The sequence below is a fragment of the Talpa occidentalis genome, unplaced genomic scaffold, assembly GCF_014898055.3.
Source record: "Talpa occidentalis isolate TD23 unplaced genomic scaffold, MPIMG_talOcc4v2.1 talOcc4.9, whole genome shotgun sequence".
Taxonomy (NCBI): Eukaryota; Metazoa; Chordata; class Mammalia; order Eulipotyphla; family Talpidae; genus Talpa; species Talpa occidentalis.
Genome location: NW_023605305.1, coordinates 24,317,101 through 24,335,391, shown reverse-complemented (window position 1 = coordinate 24,335,391; position 18,291 = coordinate 24,317,101). Strand labels below are relative to the sequence as shown.

General features: G+C 48.2%; 1 protein-coding gene across 2 annotated transcripts; it reads left to right on the top strand.

The window, feature by feature from the left end:
* Positions 1-6,896: 6,896 nt before the first annotated feature.
* On the top strand, positions 6,897-14,504 carry MYCL (MYCL proto-oncogene, bHLH transcription factor). 2 transcript variants are annotated; one of them, XM_054691457.1, is made up of 3 exons: positions 6,897-6,919; positions 8,538-9,042; positions 12,010-14,504. In XM_054691457.1, the coding sequence occupies exons 1-3, from the start codon at positions 6,917-6,919 to the stop codon at positions 12,606-12,608; spliced, it is 1,107 nt and encodes a 368-aa protein (XP_054547432.1). In that variant the 5' UTR covers positions 6,897-6,916; the 3' UTR covers positions 12,609-14,504. The 2 variants fall into 2 exon arrangements, with proteins under 2 accessions (XP_054547432.1, XP_037356211.1); XM_037500314.2 differs by lacking the exon at positions 6,897-6,919 and adding an exon at positions 8,101-8,181.
* The last annotated feature ends 3,787 nt before the right edge of the window (positions 14,505-18,291 follow it).

Genomic DNA, 18,291 nt, shown 5'->3' with positions numbered 1-18,291 from the left:
CAGGATAGGCCAACCCACCGAGACAGAGAGCAAATGAGTGGTTGTCAAGATGCAGGAAGGAAAGAAATGACTGCTTAATGGATGTGGGGTTTCTCTTTGGGAAGACAGAAATGTTCTGGAATTAGATAGTAGTGGTGGCTGCACCACCTCATGAATATACCAGGAATGTCATGTAACTGTGGATCTTTTAATATTCACAGAGGTGTCTTTTAACCTACCAGGGGCAGGGGCAGGGACAGATTATAAAACAGGTTACTAGGGCCTCCCTGGTGGCCCAAGGGGTTAAGCGCAGCACTGTAAAGCTATCCGCAGCCTCTGCAGCACGAGTTCGATCCCTCAGTCCGCCAGGGAATGTCATGTTATGTGAATTTTTCCTCAAACTTTTAAAAAGAAGGAAAGGAAAGAGGGAGAGTATGAGAAAGAGGGAGAGTATGAGAAAAAGGAAGAAAGAAGGAAAGAAACAGAAGGAGAGAGAAGGGTAGAGAGCAGCATTTGAGAGACATCTAAACTTTATGAAACTGGAAAGCAGATGGATAAGGGCTAGCTGGCTTAGCAAAAGAAGAGAAGAGAAGGCTGAAACGTAACTACATAGTTAGGGTGAAAGTGAGAAGGAGAGAAAAGTGTCAACAAGAAGCCAGTCCATTAGAGCATCCAAGAACAGAGCAGGAATTGGAAGCTGAGGACAGGTGGCAGGAGGGGCCTGGAAAGAGGAGGCTTGGATGAAAGTATCAGAAGTTAGAATCCTAAATCTTCCCCTGAACTTCCAGAGTCAGGCAACTGCCTCTCCTGGCTTGACAGGAGGTTGAATTGGCTCTGGATTTGGGGCCATCAGGCACAGCTGAGAACAGGAATGACACACTGTATTGTAATCAGTGGTGGTGGTGGGGTGGGTATGCTGTAAGATTCTCTCATCTCCTTTCCCCTTTTGGGTCCCAGAACACTAGTAACCTGCTTTAAAAAAAAAATTATTCATTTATGCATACAAGAACTGGGGTACAGGCCAGAGGTGTGGTGAGTGGGGATGAGAGGATTCACCAGAGACAGAGTGGGGAGCAGAACAGGCAGATCTACTGAAATGCACTTCTAAGGGGAGCAGTGGGCGGAACAGGAGTGGTCTGTTACGCCATGTGGGTAGCTCCCTGGCAGACTGAGGGATCGAACTCGTGCTGCAGAGGCTGCGGATAGCTTTACAGTGCTGCGCTTAACCCCTTGGGCCACCAGGGAGGCCCTAGTAACCTGTTTTATAATCTGTCCCTGCCCCTGCCCCTGGTAGGTTAAAAGACACCTCTGTGAATATTAAAAGATCCACAGTTACTGACAGTTAGAATCCCTGGTGAAACAGCCAGGTATCTGCCTAATAACCTGTCATTGAAACTCAGTCATTGACACACACACATCGAGCTTTCAATCAATTTTTAATATTTCACTCTTTAACATGAATTAAAAATGACAGCAAGTATTACCACGTACTTGATAAAAGCCTCTAACAACAACAACAGCAAAAATAGGCTAAAAGAAATGAGGGAAAAATTCAAAGGAATAAGGGAAAACAGGGAGCAGAAACTTTCAAAATTTAAAATCAATATAAGAATATAAGAATAAAAGAAAAATCTGTGTCCAGGGAAAAAGAACAGGAAACTACCAAAAGGAAACATTTGGGGAATAACAACAAAGCTTAGAATTAAAATATAAATAATAGTAAAAAAAAATGTTAAATAAACAAAAGGACTGGGAATTGTGATAATCCAGAGTCAAACAAAACATACAAAAGTGAAAATAAGGGGAAAGATTTTTTTTAAACTATCAGGAGTTTCAGAAAATAGAAAAAAAATAGATAGAGGAAATTTTTAAAAATACAGCATGAATGGGTTTCCAGATTATAAGGTATAGGGAAAAGAATTCAAAAGGATCCTGTAATGCAATTCTGACACCGTCGAGACTTCACAGGTGAAGGACAGGTGAAGGAAAACAAACTGGCTCTCACCTCTGACACCAGGGCTTCTCAGACCACCCACACTTGACTGGCTACAAATTCAGGGGTTTCCACTACCCTCTCAGGTTTGATAATTCACTAGAACTCACAGATCTCGAAAAATGCTAGCCTTATGGTTACAGATTTTCTAGTGCAAAAAAGGTAGTAGTCAAAGCCAAAAGAAATGACAGCGACAGCCGGGTCTTGGAAGATACCACCTGGAAGCTCCCCAGCGTCCTCTTCCCAGCACGTGGATGTGCCAAAACACACACAGAGTACTAGCAAGCAGAGCTCACCTGAGGGCCAGTGTTCAGCGTTCTTATTGGGGTTTCATTGTGTAGGCATGGCTAATTGAATCATTGTGTGATTAAACTCAATCCCCAGCCCTCTTCTTCTTCCAGAAGTCAGGTTTATATCACATGGCTCAAAGTCCCAATCCTCTAACTACATGGTTGGCCTTTCTGGTTTGGCCAATCTATATCTGGAGTCATGTCAAACTATCTAGGGGCACATCTTGAGTCATCTCATTAGCATAAACTGTTAGGGCCCCGCATGAATAACAAAGATAGTCCTTTTACTCAGGAAATTCCAAGGATTTAGATGCTACCTCCTACTGATAGGCGATAAGGGCAGTCAAATTCTTTATTATATAACAGACCCCAGCAAGGCACATCATTTGAAAAAAAATCAGAACACAAGAGACTAAGAGCACATCCTAAAAGCTTTCAGAGAGAGAAACAGGTCATACACAAAGACTTGTAGATGAAATTATATCTTCTTAACAGCAACACTGGTTACTAAGTAATAGGAAAGCAGCAGCACTCCTGTCCACCCCCACCTGTGACTATGCAGGTGTTTATTTTTCACAAACCTTTTCCCTTTGCAAAGACACAAAGGCAGCTCTTTCTCTTTCTGCCCACTTGTACCTGTGCAAGAATCTTCTTCTCCTTTCCTCTCCTTAATAAACCTGTTCTTTTAAAATGTGGCAAGAGAGAGAGACAGACAGACAGAGGAAGGAAGGAAGAAGAAAGAAGGGAACAGGAAAGCAATACCTTAAAATTCTGAGAGAGAACTATTTATAATCCGGTTTTCTATACCCAACAAAATTACTGACTAAAGGTGAGCGTATAATTGTAGGGTAAGGAAAAATGTCAGGGTTTTCTGCCCTCCCGCCATCAGGATAGATGATGGATCCTTGCGGTCCTGAATGCATGCCTGATGGCGGGCACCTGGAGTAGGGTGTGGGCATAGGTAGATGGGATTCACCTATCTACCTATGGGCTGAGACTGGGCTTTTAAGGGCGGCGTCATGGGGACGCCAGTAGAAGCCAAAAGAGAAGCCGAGAAGCAAGAGCAGAAGGAGAGGAGAGAGAGAGAAGAGAGAAGACTTGCTGGGGGCTAGGAGGCCTGCCAGCCTCCCGGACCCCCAGCACCCCTGCCTGCTGTGTACCTGGTAAACCGCAATAAAAGCCTCTGCAAAAGCCACTGAGAACTCTGACTCCTCCTTTACCCGGTCTGCTGGATCATAGAAAACCTGCATTGTACCCATGTCCTAACCTTACAATAATAAAGATTATTTTAGAAATGGAAGTCAAAATTTTTACTTCCCAAGTATGCTTTTTTAGGCAGCTGCTAGAGGATGTGCTCCACCAATATGAGGAAGTAAATTGAGAAAGAAGAAGCAATGCACTCCAAAAAGCAGGGTAGTCAGCATAGGACAGAAGCAAAGGGAGTTTCCAGATGTTGAAGGGAAGTTGCAGAAAGACATAGAGAAGGAGCCCTATGATTAACAAGTTTAGGTTACGACAGGAAGACAGGGCCTCCCTGGTGGTGCAAGGAGTTAAGCACAGCACTATGAAGCTATCTGCAGTCTCTGCAGCACAAGTTCGATCCCCTGCCAGGGAGCAACCCACATGGCGCAGCAGACCTTTCCTGACTGGCCTGCTCCTCCCCTCAGCAGTGTATTTCAGTAGATCTGGCTGTTCTGATCCCCACTCTGTCTCTGGTGAATCCTCTCACCCCCTGCACCTCTGGCCTGTACCCCAGTTCTTATAGCAAAAATAAATAAATCTTTAAAATAGAAGAAGAAAAAAAAAGAACAGGAAGATAAAGTGCTCCAAATGGAATGTTTCCAAGGAGAAAAAAATGGAACCGACAGATTGCTTGATGTATATGACCACATTAAGTAATCTTTGTAGGTCTGGTAGAAATGTGTAGGATTGGGGGTCTCCCTGGTGGCACAAGGGGTTAAGACACAACCTATGAAGCTATCCACAGCCACTGCAACATGAGTTCGATCCCCGGACAGGGAGCAACCCACATGGCGCAGCAGACCTCCTCTGACTCGCCCGCTGCACCCTTCAGCAATGTATTTCAATCAATCTGCCTGTTTTGTTCCCTAAAGACTCTGGTGAATCTTCTCATCCCCCACACCTCTGGCCTGTACCCCAGTTCTTGTATGCATAAATAAATAAATCTTTTTAAAAAATTTTAAAAAATTAAAAAGAAATGTGTAGGATCAAATTAATCATATATACATAGAAATATAACCCCCCAAAATGAGATGATTTAACTCTGAAAAAATGCATAAGAAAGGAAATGTAGTCAGTGTATTCCATATTCATACTGTAAAAATATCGTAAATATTGAATATTTATTTATTTAAAAATTGAACTATAATTTAATTGGAAAATAGGGGAGACTATCTGGGGGTGGGAAGGGAAATATAAACATTATATCTGCTCCTACTGTGGAATGTCAACAGAAATTTAAAAATCAGAAAGTATAGATTATCTGTAGTGATCAAAATATGGAAGTAAATATTAAAAATAGAAAAGTAAATGAGTAATTGCCTTTGTGGACTAGGAATCAAGAATGCTGAAGAGAGGGCAGAAAACTGCTTTATTTTAACCTTGTCGTACACTAACTGATTTTTTAAAAAAAACTTGTACATGTATTGTTTTGACTTAAAATGTTTTAAGATTAAAGAAATAAAAAAAAATGCAGAAAAATTGAGTGTCCCCGGGGTAGCACTCGTTACCTTGGTGAATTCATCACCATCCTGAGTCCAGATATCACCTCAGAAACCAGAGTTGTTAGCCCTAAATGCAGCAGCATCCCTATGGAAAAGACACACATTAACCAGACTCCTGAGACTGATATTTTAAATCAGATGCCAATTCATTAATTTATAAGGGGAAGCAGGGCTTTGAAGCAGACTGGATTGTCTTGTTGCTGATGAGTGCATTCTCTCTCTGTAGGCGGATCTACAAAGGGAACAGAGTGGTTTTCAGCAGGTTGCTTGGTGATCCATGAATGAGGTAGGGAGTGAACTGAGTGTTTTCAAAGAATGATTCTTCCTCCATCTCCCTTGTTCCTAGGCCAGCATCTTTGCTCCAGACAGTGCTAGGATGGATACTCCTGGTGATTTTCCAGACCCCTTCTGACTGGTGCCTTCTTTCTTTAGCTGCATCAATATATTTTTTAAAAAAGATTTATTTTATTTATTTATGCATATAAGAACTGGGGCACAGGCCAGAGGTGCAGAGGGTGAGAGGATTCATCAGAGACAGAGTGGGGAGCAGAACAGGCAGATCAACTAAAATACACTGCTGAGGGGAGCAGTAGGCAAGTCAGGAGAGGTCTGCTGCACCATCTGGGGGTTAGCGCCCTGGCTGGGGATCGAACTCAGGCCATCCTGGTAATGGTGTTGAGACTTAACCCCTAGGCCACCAGGGAGGCCCTGGCTTTTGACATTTGTAACTAACGATTATCTCAGACATCTGTGGATTAGAGAATAAATCACCTAAAGGTAGTTCTAATCCCTCTGCCTTGGGGCTACAACCAAACGTGGAACCATTCTGATCTGTGCCCTCCATTCATCACAAAGCAGAGCACACAGGCTCTTTCAATAAAATCTGGTTGACTGAGTCACTTAGTAAGCTTACAAATATCTACCAAAAGTCTTTCTAGGTACTGAGGTTACAAAGGTGGTAAAAGTTGGATGCTGCCTTCAAAGATGTCCCACATGCACCTCAGACCCAACATATGCCAAACTGAGGGCATCATCTTCCTTGTCTTTTCTCCCAACCCACATGTCAACTTACACTTTGTGTACCATGTCACACTCATCTGTTTGCAATTCTCACTTCCTCCTCATTTGGGATGCTCATAGTGAATGGCTTGGTGTTTTCACACCACAGGGGTGGAAGGAAGACACTGAGGCAGAGACTAAAGTAGACAGGGACCAGATCCTGAATGCTGAGTATTCTAGATACTTTGGCTGCTATCCCAAGTTAACTCTCTTTGACTTAAATAGAATGACTGTGTGTTCTGCAACCATCCCAGATTAGGCAGGTTCATTGGCGGTGGTTCAGGCAACTTGAAAGAGAACCTTGGAGCCCTTGGTATCATCCCCATCAGTTAGGGGAAACAGGCCAGCAGGAGACAACAACCTGGGCCCCCCTGCAACTCTCTTTATGTTCTCGTAGCTGCAGCTGTTCTCTGATGCTCTCCACTGCACTCTGCTATATAGTCTGCTGCCCCCCTGTCCTCTGCTGCCGCCCTTGTGGGCTCAGTCTCCCCACTCAATTGTGCCCACTCACACATGCCCACACCCTACCCAGGTGTCCTCCATCAGGCACCATGCAAGACCACAGGTGTTGATCACAGATGCTAATGACCGGAGGATGGAAAAAGCTGATGACTTCCATTTATCCTACACCGTGTAATTTAACTTTTCCTTTTCCACTGAAGGTGGATGACACAAAGGTGTCATTCATCATCTTGGGCAGAGATGCAGCTGCAAGCAATGTTTCCACTTTACAGAAAAGCAGAGGCTTGAGGGTCTCCGTGGTAGCACAAGGGGTTAAGCACCGCACTAGGAAGCAAGCCACAGCCTCTGCAGCAGGAGTTCAATCCCCAGCCAGCGAGGGAGCAACCCACATGGTGAGGCAGACCTCTCCTGTCTTGCCCACTGCTCCCCTCAGCAGTGTATTTCAGTCAATCTGCCTGTTCTGTTCCCCACTCTGTCTCTGGTGAATCTTCTCACCCCCCTGCATCTCTGTATGCATAAATAAATAAATAAATCTTTAAAAAAAGGAAGAAAAGCAGAGGCTTGAAATGACTTCACACCACAACTAGCAAGAAGCAAAACAAGGGTTTAAAATTTCCAGACTTCAATTTCCCATTCTCTTTCCCCTACTAATACACCTCCTACAGAATGCTTTGAGTGGAGTGTAAGAGAGGTGAGTCTCCGCCCAGGCCTGATACTGGTAGAAAATTCTCATCACTGGCACTAGAGGTTAAGTTCTTACCTCTTCTCCTGGCCTAGTTCTCATCCCTAAATATACTCGTCCCTTCCCCCTCCCCAGACACTCTGTCTTCCTTAAATCCTGACGATTCTTAAATGAAACTGAAGCTTAGAAAGGCTAAGTTTCATGCTCCAAAGTCCGAAGCTTCCCACCTCACTTCTCTGTCCAGGTGTGGACCACCCTGCTAAAGAAACTTGCAGACCGGTGAGGAAGCGGTTACCCTGGTCCAGCCCCAGTCCGAGGCTGAGAGCCGCCAGGTGGCGCGGTGGAGGTGCGTTGTTCCCCACCTGCCCCAGCAGCAGGCGAGACGCACCTGAACCAGGCGGGGCGAGCCCGGGGAAAGTAAGCTCCGGGGCGGGACGCAGCCCTATCCCCCAGCCAGAGTGGACTTGGAACGCGGCTTTACTTCGGCCTGCTGGGGACCGCCGGGGCCCCGCGAAAGAGTCACGCCCCCACCAGGCGAGCGCCGGGCTGCATCACCTCCCCAGAGTGCAATTCATTTTGGGGGGCACCGGGAATAAATGAGGGCGACGGCGAGAGAAGCCCGGCGAGGCGAGGAGGGGCCTCCACCGCCCCCACCTGTCGGCCGCCGGGAGGGGGTGGAGCGGGGGCGGGGCTCGCCGCGCAGGGCCCGCCCCGGTCCCAGACCCCGGGGCGCGCGACGAGATATAAGGCGGCCGGGAAACAATGCGCCTGCAACTCGCGCTCCCGCGCCGATCCCGGGAGCGTCCGGGCAGCTGTGCGCGGGCGAGGGAGGGCGCGCGCTCGGGGCGGGGGGCGCGCTCTTGGGTGCGGGCCGCGCGCTAGGCGGCGCGCATGTGCGTGTGTGCGGGCTGCCGGGCTGCCGGGCGCCGGCGGCTGGCCGGTCCACTCCAGGTGGCTGGCGGCCGGAGCTTGGTGAGGCTGGGGGCGGTCGGGAGACCCGCGCGGGTCCCCAGGGGCGGGCTGCAGTCTGCCTGCTGGGCACCGCGCGCCCCCGTTAGGCCCGGCCGGGCCCTGGGAGCTGCGCTCCGGGCGACGCTGGCAAAGTTTGCTTTGAACTCGCTCCCCGCAGCCCAGTCCGCGCGCTGAGAGCCGCTTCTCTGGGCAGGCGGACCCCGGCCGGGCTTCCCGGCACGCGAGAGGAGGGCGCCGGCTGCAGGCAGGGAGGTTAGGAGGACGAAAGCCCGACATCCTGCTGTGCTGGGGAACCCAGGGACGCCCCCCTTTCTGGGCCCGCATTTCAGTCCGCACGTCCCCCTTCCCTCCCGCAGGGAGTGGACATGGACTTCGACTCGTACCAGCACTATTTCTACGACTATGACTGCGGCGAGGATTTCTACCGCTCCACGGCGCCCAGCGAGGACATCTGGAAGAAATTCGAGCTGGTGCCGTCGCCCCCCACGTCGCCGCCCTGGGGCGCGGGTCCCGGCGCCGGGGACCCTGCCACTGGAATTGGGCCCCCGGAGCCATGGCCCGGAGGGGGCGCCGGGGACGAGGCGGAATCCCGGGGCCACTCGAAAGCTTGGGGCAGGAACTACGCCTCCATCATCCGCCGTGACTGCATGTGGAGCTGCTTCTCAGCCCGTGAACGGCTGGAGAGAGCCGTGAGCGACCGGCTGGCCGCTGGCGCGCCCCGGGGGAACCCACCCAAGGCGCCCGCTGCCCCGGACTGCGCCCCCAGCCTCGAAGCCTGCAATCCGGCGCCCACTGCACCCTGTCCGCTGGGTGAGCCCAAGACCCAGGCCTGCTCCGGGTCCGAGAGCCCAAGCGACTCGGGTAAGGACTGTCCTGAGCCATTCCAGAGGGGGGTACCCCATGGGTGGCCACAGCGCTGCCAGCGTGAGGTCAGGCACTAGGTCTTCCTGAGCCCTTCCGGCCACCTCCCCCTTTCTCTGGCTGATGCTGCCGGTGTAGCCCCCAGCGGTGTCTGTCTCACACGTGGGTGTGTTAGTAAACAGTTTCAAGAAGTGGCGTGGCAGCCAGAGTCCCTTTGATGATGATTGGCGCCCCAAGGGACTAGGGAGACAGGGTGAGGCTTGGCGCTTGGAGGATGATACTGGGGTTGGACTGTAGGGGGTTTATGTCCCGGGGAGGCTGGAAGGGGCCCCTTAAGGGTCACTCCAGGCTTGAGTTTATTGTTGCTTCCTCTTTCCCTGGGAAACTCACACTCCCCTAGGGAGAGAAGAAGCTGAGGAGCCTTTTGTGCAAAGCCAAAGCGTCCATCCTTTAAAAAACAAAAACAAAAAAAAAAACCGCAAAACACTAAAACTGGTCTCCTGCCTGTTTTACTTTAAAATGTGGGTAATGCCTTCCCCTTACACCTTTTATTTCTCACCACTTGTACGTCCACACCTTCACCCATGAGACAGGTAGTGGAGGAGTGAAAAACTCCCCCATTAACAGATGGGAAAACTGAGGCTTAGAGGTAGGAAATCACTAAGTTAAACCCAGCTTCCTCTCATCTGGCCAGCTATTTTTCCCCAACCCACCATCCCAACCAGGCACTTATTCCTCCATGTTTAGAGGATATTGGGGGTAGGTTATCCGAGAAGGGTTACACCTACCTTGTTCCTTTGGACTGAGGTGTAAAGGTGTCCCTGTAGCGTCTTCCCAGTTAATCAGAGCCTCAGCTGCTTCCTTGCACTCAACAAGGCCAAGCTTTGGGCTAGGCGTTCAAATCAAGGATATGGAGCTCCAGCCCCCTCTCCCATCTGTGAATGCAAGTTTGTAAACCTCACTGAGGGCAGACTTCAGCATCCTGTGCCACCAGAAAGCCTTATTCCTAGCCTAACCTCTTAGACCTCAGAACCCATGACAAACACTGGACAGGATGCTTGTATAGATGCAGAATGAGACTAGCATCTGGTAAGGTAGAACAGAGGTAACTCACTGTAGCATTTAAGAAGAACTTACATGACCTTTTGAGAGAGAACTGGGCCATAGTGGGGTATGGATGTTGTCATACACTTGAGTGGGAAGATAACAAGAAAAATTAAAAATCACTTTTTCCCGGTCCATTGTGTTCAGGTCATTTTTAACCTGCTTACTTTCTGCACCTAGAGGTGTTTAATGGCTGGAATGGGAATATTGAGATCAAGAAACCAAATAAAAAGATGTATCTCTACAAAGGCTGATGGAGTGGGAGAGTGGAAAGAGTATTATTTTGGGAGTTTAAGAGATGAGATCTTAGTTTTGAGATCCATTCATGTTACAAAGGTTATGTGTGGAGTTGGCTGATCTGGGTCTGTTTCTCTCTTTGCACATGAGGGGGTTGGACTTGATTGTAGAACTAAAGACATTCCCTTGTCTGGGTAGAGTTAGAGACTCCTCTTTGAAAAGGAGAATAGTGGCTTCCATTATTTCTTTAGGCAGAGCTTTCCCAGTCAGGAGGATTAACACTGAAATATTAAAGGTTTGGGATGTGGGTAAGCATATTGAGTCATTTTCTGACCTGCTGTCTAACCTGAACCTGTTTGCTAGCTCCTGGTTCACTCACAGGCCACATGGCCCAGAACAAAATGCAACAGATTGCAAACAATGAGGGGGGTGGGGAGAGTGACTGACGGCAAACCTCAGCCAATGGGGGCTAGGGGCTGGGTGAAGCAGCATTCCAAACACTGCTGAGCCAGCCAATCACAGTCATTGAGGCCAGGAGGGCTGAATGGTCAGGTTTTATTAATGGAGAAATAATGCGATTGTCCACACAATGGAAGCCTTCCTGACAAAGGGGCTCAAGCATCCTGATATGCAAACGAGGCCGAGAACTGAGCTCTTCTGTTGTCAGGCTGAAATGCATGAAGATGGCCTTCTCTGTGGGGCCTGCGAAATGTGTGAAGCAGGAAGATTTTTCCCCTAATTGCCCCATTCCTGGTTGGATAACTTAAGAGACCTCCAAACCAGGGATAATGTGGGCACATCCAGGTGTCTCCAGGCTCTTGGTGTTTTGGCCCTTGAATCGGGACCTTCTGCTGCTCAGTTCTTGCCCCCGGCACAGGTAGCTTGGCCGTGGTCGATGTCCTTTGTGAAGTTCCTGCTGACCTGCGAATACAAATTCAACCTTCTGGTCCCGGGAAGGGGGTGGGGCAGGCAACCTATAACTGACAGATGACTTTAGAAACCTATTGAACCCCGGAGCAAAATGCTCCTCAGGGACACACTTGCCCTCCCCTTTGGGTGAGAAGGGATGAGTTGTAGCCCTCCCTCCTCTGAATCTTCAGCTGAAAGGGATAGTAGAATAGAGAGGTGGGGGAATAATAGGATTTATAACTTGTGAAAAGTAACAATTCCCCAAGTGCAGGCTGTGCTGGGCAGGAACAAAGGGCAGCTCTGCCCACAGACCCCTCATTTACAATTCTGATGGGGCATGAAAGAGCCCGACTGGGGAGGATCTTTATAGCTAAACTTTGTCCCAGGCCCGATAGCTCTTTTTCTCCATCCCCTCAGTGGGGGAGGGGAGAGCCTGTGCAGACTGGGGGCTGTTGGCTTGGGTCTGCCTTTTGTTCTTATCTAAGCCTTGCTGTGCAAAAGGAAATTGGAGAATATTTTCCTTCTTGCTTATTTCCCCTCCTTTCCTTCACACTGCTCTTAGGCCATTACAAATGAATCCACTGTCTTACCCCTCGTTTCCATTTATTTTTATCTAAATCAGGAAAATGTCACCTCCTTTCCCAAGCCCGGGCTGAGGATCCGTGTATGTGCTTCTCATGGTGTGTGTTTCTCCTCTCGATCTCTTTTCTTGAACAGAGGGGGAAGAAATTGACGTTGTGACAGTGGAGAAGAGACAGTCCCTGGGTGTCCGGAAGCCGGTCACTATCACGGTGAGAGCAGACCCTCTGGACCCCTGCATGAAACACTTCCACATCTCCATCCATCAGCAACAGCACAACTACGCCGCCCGTTTCCCCCCAGAAAGCTGCTCCCAAGTTGGGGCTCCGGAGAGAGATTCCCAAGAAGAGGCTCTGGAGAGAGACACTCCAGAGGAAAAGGAAGATGAGGCGGATGAAGAGATAGTGAGCCCCCCGCCTGTAGAAATCGAAGCTCCCCAGTCCTGCCACCCCAAACCTGTCAGTTCTGACACTGAGGATGTTACCAAGAGGAAGAACCACAACTTCCTGGAGCGCAAAAGGCGGAATGACCTCCGCTCCCGGTTCTTGGCCCTCAGGGACCAGGTACCCACGCTGGCTAGCTGCTCCAAGGCCCCCAAAGTAGTGATCCTGAGCAAGGCCTTGGAATACTTGCAAGCCCTGGTGGGGGCCGAGAAGAGGATGGCCACAGAGAAAAGGCAGCTCCGATGCCGGCAGCAGCAACTACAGAAAAGAATTGCGTACCTCAGTGGCTACTGACTGACCAAAAGCCTGACTGCTCTGTCTTACAAAAAGACCCGAGTTTATTTTTTAACCTTTCCTCTCCCCCTTAGTAATTTGCACATTTTGGTTACGGTGGGACAGTCTGGACAGTAGATCCCAGAATGCATTGCAGCCGGTGCACACACAATAAGGGCTTTTGCATTCTTGGAAACCCTGAAACCCAGCTCTGCCTCTTCCCTGACTCACGGGAGCGCTGTGTCTTCTCTGGCGCCTCTGGCTTCTCGGGCAGGCAGCTGACTGAGGAGCCTCGGGGGCTGCCTAGCTCACTAGCTCTGAAGAAAAGCCTGACAGATGCTATGCAACAGGTGGTGGACGTTGTTGTCGGGGGGCTCCAGACTGCATGAAATCTCACACTCTTGATGAGCTTAGGCTGGGAAAGGATGCTCCCCCTGGTGTCTCTGGGGTGATGCTAGGACAGCTGGGCCTGGATGCTCTCTCTGAGGCTCCTTTTTTCAGGAGACACATGAGCTGTCTTGGTTGAAGACAAGCTCGCAGACTTGATCAACGTGGACCATTACCTCACTGTCAGACACTTTACAGTAGCTGAGGAGTTGGAAACCTTTAATATATATATTATGATGTTAGATGACACCCCTCTTCCCACTCTAGTGCTGCGCTCTTGGGAGCATTTAAGAGCTTGGCCTCTGGCTTCTTTGTCTCCTATCCCTCCAGGCGCTTTCCTCTGAGAGAGACCATTCTGTCCTCATAAGGGACTTTTTTGTTTCCTCTGCCTTTGTAATGCAGTGGGCTCCAGAGTACCCCTTTCCCCGCTGGTCAGAAATATTCCCCCAAGACACAGGGAGACTAGGAAGACTTAGAGTCCTGGCTGGGGAACTAGCTCCCTGCCCCAGTGTTTACCTAGGAGCCCATCTTGGAATCTTAAGGCAGGTCTCAGGCTACTCAGGAAGGAAGAACTCTGCTACTTCCTCTTTCCTGTCATCTCACTCTCTGCCTGACACATTTGAAGTTCTACCAGAACCATGTAAAACCTGTCCTTGTGTAACTTCAGGGAGCTTGTGGGCTCTGCAGCCACCCTTGGGCCCCCTGCCAGCCTGACATGAGTCAGATCCCTTTCCCAGAATCTGGGCCTCACTGAAGCTCTTAATGGGGTTGCCGATGGGACTTATCCAGTGCTTCAGAAAGTGGACTAGCTTCCCGGTGGGTTCTAAAGGAGCTCTGCTTAGTGGACCTGGCACCGCCAAGTGGAATCCAGGTGCAGCCTCCAGTCCAGGAAAGGCACCCAACCTAACAGGTGTTATGTGGGCAGCCTCAGTAGCCCATAAAGCCTGGCCTAGCAGAAGGATCAGCCCCTTTAGAACTCTGCCCAGGGCAGCAGGTGCCTGCTGGCTGTGGGTTTGCAAGTGGGGGTGGGGGAGTGGTAGAGTGCTCTGTATAGCTCTGGAAAGCCAGCTGCCACTTACAGACCTGTTGTACATGATGGGCTGTTTCTGTGGTTGCTTCCTGGGCTTAGAGAACTTCAGTGTAAGTTTGGAAAGAGCCTCTCTACCTTCCGGAGCATGGTTTTCAGGAGCCAACTAGCTTCTGGAACTGTCTTGGAGAACAGGTGGGATACAGGTTACTGATGTCTCACCTGAATAGCTTGTGTTTTATAAGCTGTTGTTGGATATTATGCTGGGAGCAGTCTTTTTGGTTTTTTTTAATACTGTATTTTTGTATGCCTTTTGCAAAGTGGTGTTAATTGTTTTTGTACAAGAAAAAACCTCTTGGGCAATTCTCCTATTGCAAGAGTCTGATTTATTTTGAAAGGCAAGTTTACCTAAAATTTTGTATTTAGTTGTGATTATGGATTGCCTGATTTTAAAATGTTGCCTTCTGGGACATCTTCTAATAAAAGATTTCTCAAACATCTGAGAGTGAGGCAACTCATGCCAACCAAGCACCCCTGAACCAAGGACAACTATTACAGGGAAGCCACAAGTGATCCAGAGGGTTGCCTCTCTAACCAGGTTGCTAACCTGGTCATTCCACTTTGGGTTCCTGAAATGCCATTTCAGACATGTCTAAACAATGTAGGCTCAGCACTTGGTGAACATGAAATTCTCTTGTGAATTGCAAGAAGTGCTGAATTTGTACTTCAAAAGACTTGAATCCTGGTTCTGCCACTTCCTGTTCCCTGACTTTTAGCTTTACCTTTCTGAGCCCGAGCTTCCTTATCCATAAAATGGGGACAAATGCTATTCACAAGGGGTCTACAGTTTCTAAATGAATTAGCAGACTTTAAACCACTTTCTACACTGTAAAGCTTTCCATTCTTTAAGGTGGGTCTGTTCTTAGTGTCATAACCTTTGCCAGGATGTCTTTAAAAATATTCTTTGAGAACTCACATAATTTTTCTTTCTCCCCTCATTAATGAATGCAAATGAAGGCTCCCTTTTCTCTCCCCTAGTTCTCATAAATTTGCAATAGATGGAAGAAGAGAGAATTTAATAACTTTTTGATAGAACTTTGCTATGGCTAAGCACTCTGCTTCATCCTGCATGTTATAAAAACACCAAGCACCTGCCAAAGCTATGGAAGAGGAAACTGAGGTTATAAAAGTGAAATAAAACTGCCCAGGCTCACAAAACTAGTAAATAAATAATTTGGGGTTTGCCTGTCTCAGGAGCCAGAGGTCTCAACCAGGGCAAAATAGTGATCAGCTTGTTTTGTTATGGAGGAGGGAAACATGGGATTCCATCACTTAACTGCTTGTTGGAACTGTCTCTCTGGGCCACTGTTCTTGCCACTTATTGGGATGAAGTGGAGCAAATGTTCAATATTCAGCCACTCTGTTGCATTTATGGGCTGGGTAGGTTAGTCTTGTCCCAAAGCGGCCCCTTCTGGGACAGAAAGGAAAGCAGTTGTTTGGAGAGGCTGTGAGCATCCTGGTGGGAGAAGGCTCTGCCATAGCTAATCTTGCCTTAGGGCTGAAACCTGGGTCAGTGTAGCCTGCCTGCAGTCTCTGGAGCATGAATAGGAGTAAAAAAAAAAAAAAAAAAGCTACTATAAATTCCTCACATTTACAAAGTAACCCTCATTGCAACCTAGTAAGCAGTATCTGGTGGTAGAGCACAGAGAGGTTTTCTTGTTCAAGGTCAAGTAATAGAATCTCAAATCCAGTTTCCTGTCAGATTAAAAAAAAAAAACAACTTACTGCTCCTGAGTCACCAAACTCATTTATAAGTAGTTGTTTGATAAAACAGACTTGCATCACTGGTGTTAGGGGGAAAGAATGTCCTGAGCACTGGGACTCTTCTCTTAAAACACCATTTCTCTCTGTTAGAGTCAATCTGTTCCCAGTATTCATCGTCTTTTGAGGTCATTTGTCAAGAGTAATTTATAGGACTTCTCTCCCTTGCAAGAATTCAAAGAAGCTTCATAAAATAGTAGGAACTACTGGGTACAGCACCAATATAGGTTGCTACATACATTTTTTAAAAAAAAAATTTTAAAAATTATGCGTACAAGAACTGGGGTGTAAGCCAAAGGTGGGTGGTTGGTGAGAGGATTCACCAGAGTGGGGAGCAGAACAGGGATATCTACTAAAATACATTGCTGAGGGAGAGCAGCCAGTGAGACAGGAGAGGTCTGCTGTGCTCCCTGGCCAGCCAGGGATCAAAGAGCTGCAGTGGTTGGCAATAACTTGACAGCGTTGTCTTTAACCCCTGTGCCACCATGGAGGTGCAGGTTGCTACATATCTTAATTCTCACAATAACCTAGAGGACAGGATAATGTCACCCCCATTTTACAGATGAGCAAACTGAAATGCAGAGACACTGAAGTCATTTGTCTAAGTAGCTAGGACAGCTGCCTGACTCCAGGCTTCCGCTCCTTGGAGTCAGACTCCGCGGAGAAAGGAGTGGGAATAGAGCTATTCTTGGGGGAGGGGAGGGTGTTTCTGGAATGTGAAGTATTTTAAGCTCCTTCCTAGCTGTTTCCAGACTCCTACCTCTATCTTTCTCTGAAAATAACCAGAAGTTTATTCCTGGATTTCAGAGAACAATGTTTACAAATTAGGTTTGCCTCTGAATAGTACACCTAAGGTACTACATGCCCAACTTGGGGGCGTGGACATAGGCAATAAAGGGCAGTTGAGGAACCACACACAACAGAGAAGAGAAAGGTCATTTTCTCTGTTAGAAAAAAGGCTAAAATGTGTGCTTAACTTAGTCCCCTACTGGCAGATGTTTTGAGGGACTAATACAGGTTGAATTCTCTCAAATGTGCTGAATTTGTCTAATGTGCCCCTGGGGTCAGGATATTCCAGAATATTCACTTCAGTGGAAGGGGAAGATGGGGCAGGGCTGCTTTTGTTGAACTGGAAGGTGATAGGAGGGAGTGAGAAAGAGATGTTCTTTCTAAGGATAAGATAACCGGTTGGGAGATGACTGATGACTGGGTAGTGAGGGAGGGGCAAAGGTCTAAATGTGTCAGCTCCAGTTCCGTTGGGGTGTGGGCATTTCTACTTTAAGGGGGGGGGGGCACAGTTCTTGTTAATGTCTTTATTTAAAGCTCTTCCTGCCAAAGGGATCAACTGTATTCATGTTGCCATTCTTTTGGTGAGGAAATGTAAATATGTTCTTCAAGTCTATAATGAGAAGTGGGTTATTAAACAATTAGATTTAATGCCACCCATTCAGTAAATGCCCAGAAAATACTGGATTGCCCTTAAACTTGTGGGAAATGGTCTGGTTAAGTGGCCTCCACACCCAACATGTCTCAGTTCCAAATCTTGGCTCTCCATTTTCTAGGTCTATGTGACCTTTGACAAATTATTCTTCCCCAGACCCAGTTTTCTTATCTGTAAAACAGGTATAAAAATGTGCCTCTGGGGCCTCCTTGGTGGCATAGGGGTTAAGTGTCAGTGCTATTGATGGAGGACAAGAATAGAAAGACTGGAAAGGAGGTGCCCCAAGACCAGAACCTGACTCACAAGGAGGTGGGGGTAGAGGGAAATAATATGACCATTAACCTAGCTGTAGAGGTTGTGACCCTTAGGTACCAGTGTCTTATCACAAGGCATGAGACCCAAGCAAGATCAGATGCTATAGGGAGTGGAGCATACACCTGAGGGTAAAGATAGAGAGATTGGGCCCATCCTGGAATCTCCACTCCACATCCTGGTAGCTCCGGTCCCTTTTGGATTCTGCATGGTTATCCAAAATCAGCAACAAACTGAAGGCTCTCAAGGAGTGACCCCTCCCAAACAGAAGAGGACTATATCAGTATAGTCTCTGCACAGGCTCAGGACAGCACTCCCACTGCCCACCTGTGACTATGCAGGTGCCTCTTTTCACTAACTCTATCCCTCTGCAGGGCAGCAGCTTTCTGGCTGCCCATGACCTGTACCATGCCTGGACTTCTCTTCACTGACCTCCCTCAGGGGAGACAGCTCTCCTCAAGGCTGCCTGCCTGCAACCATGCAGGCCTCTCTTAAAACCTACCCCTTTCCCTTTCCCTAATAAACTTGCTCTTTTAATATGACTAACGTCTCTGTCTCATGGAGAAACTCGCCTGGGGAACTCACAACTTGCTGCTTAAACGGGAGCTCTGGTGAAACCTTTCCCAGAGTGCACCCACGGACCCCTGCACTAACTCCAAGAACCTCATCACTATCACCACCACAGCCTGAGTTGGACCCCTGGCCAGAGGCTAAGG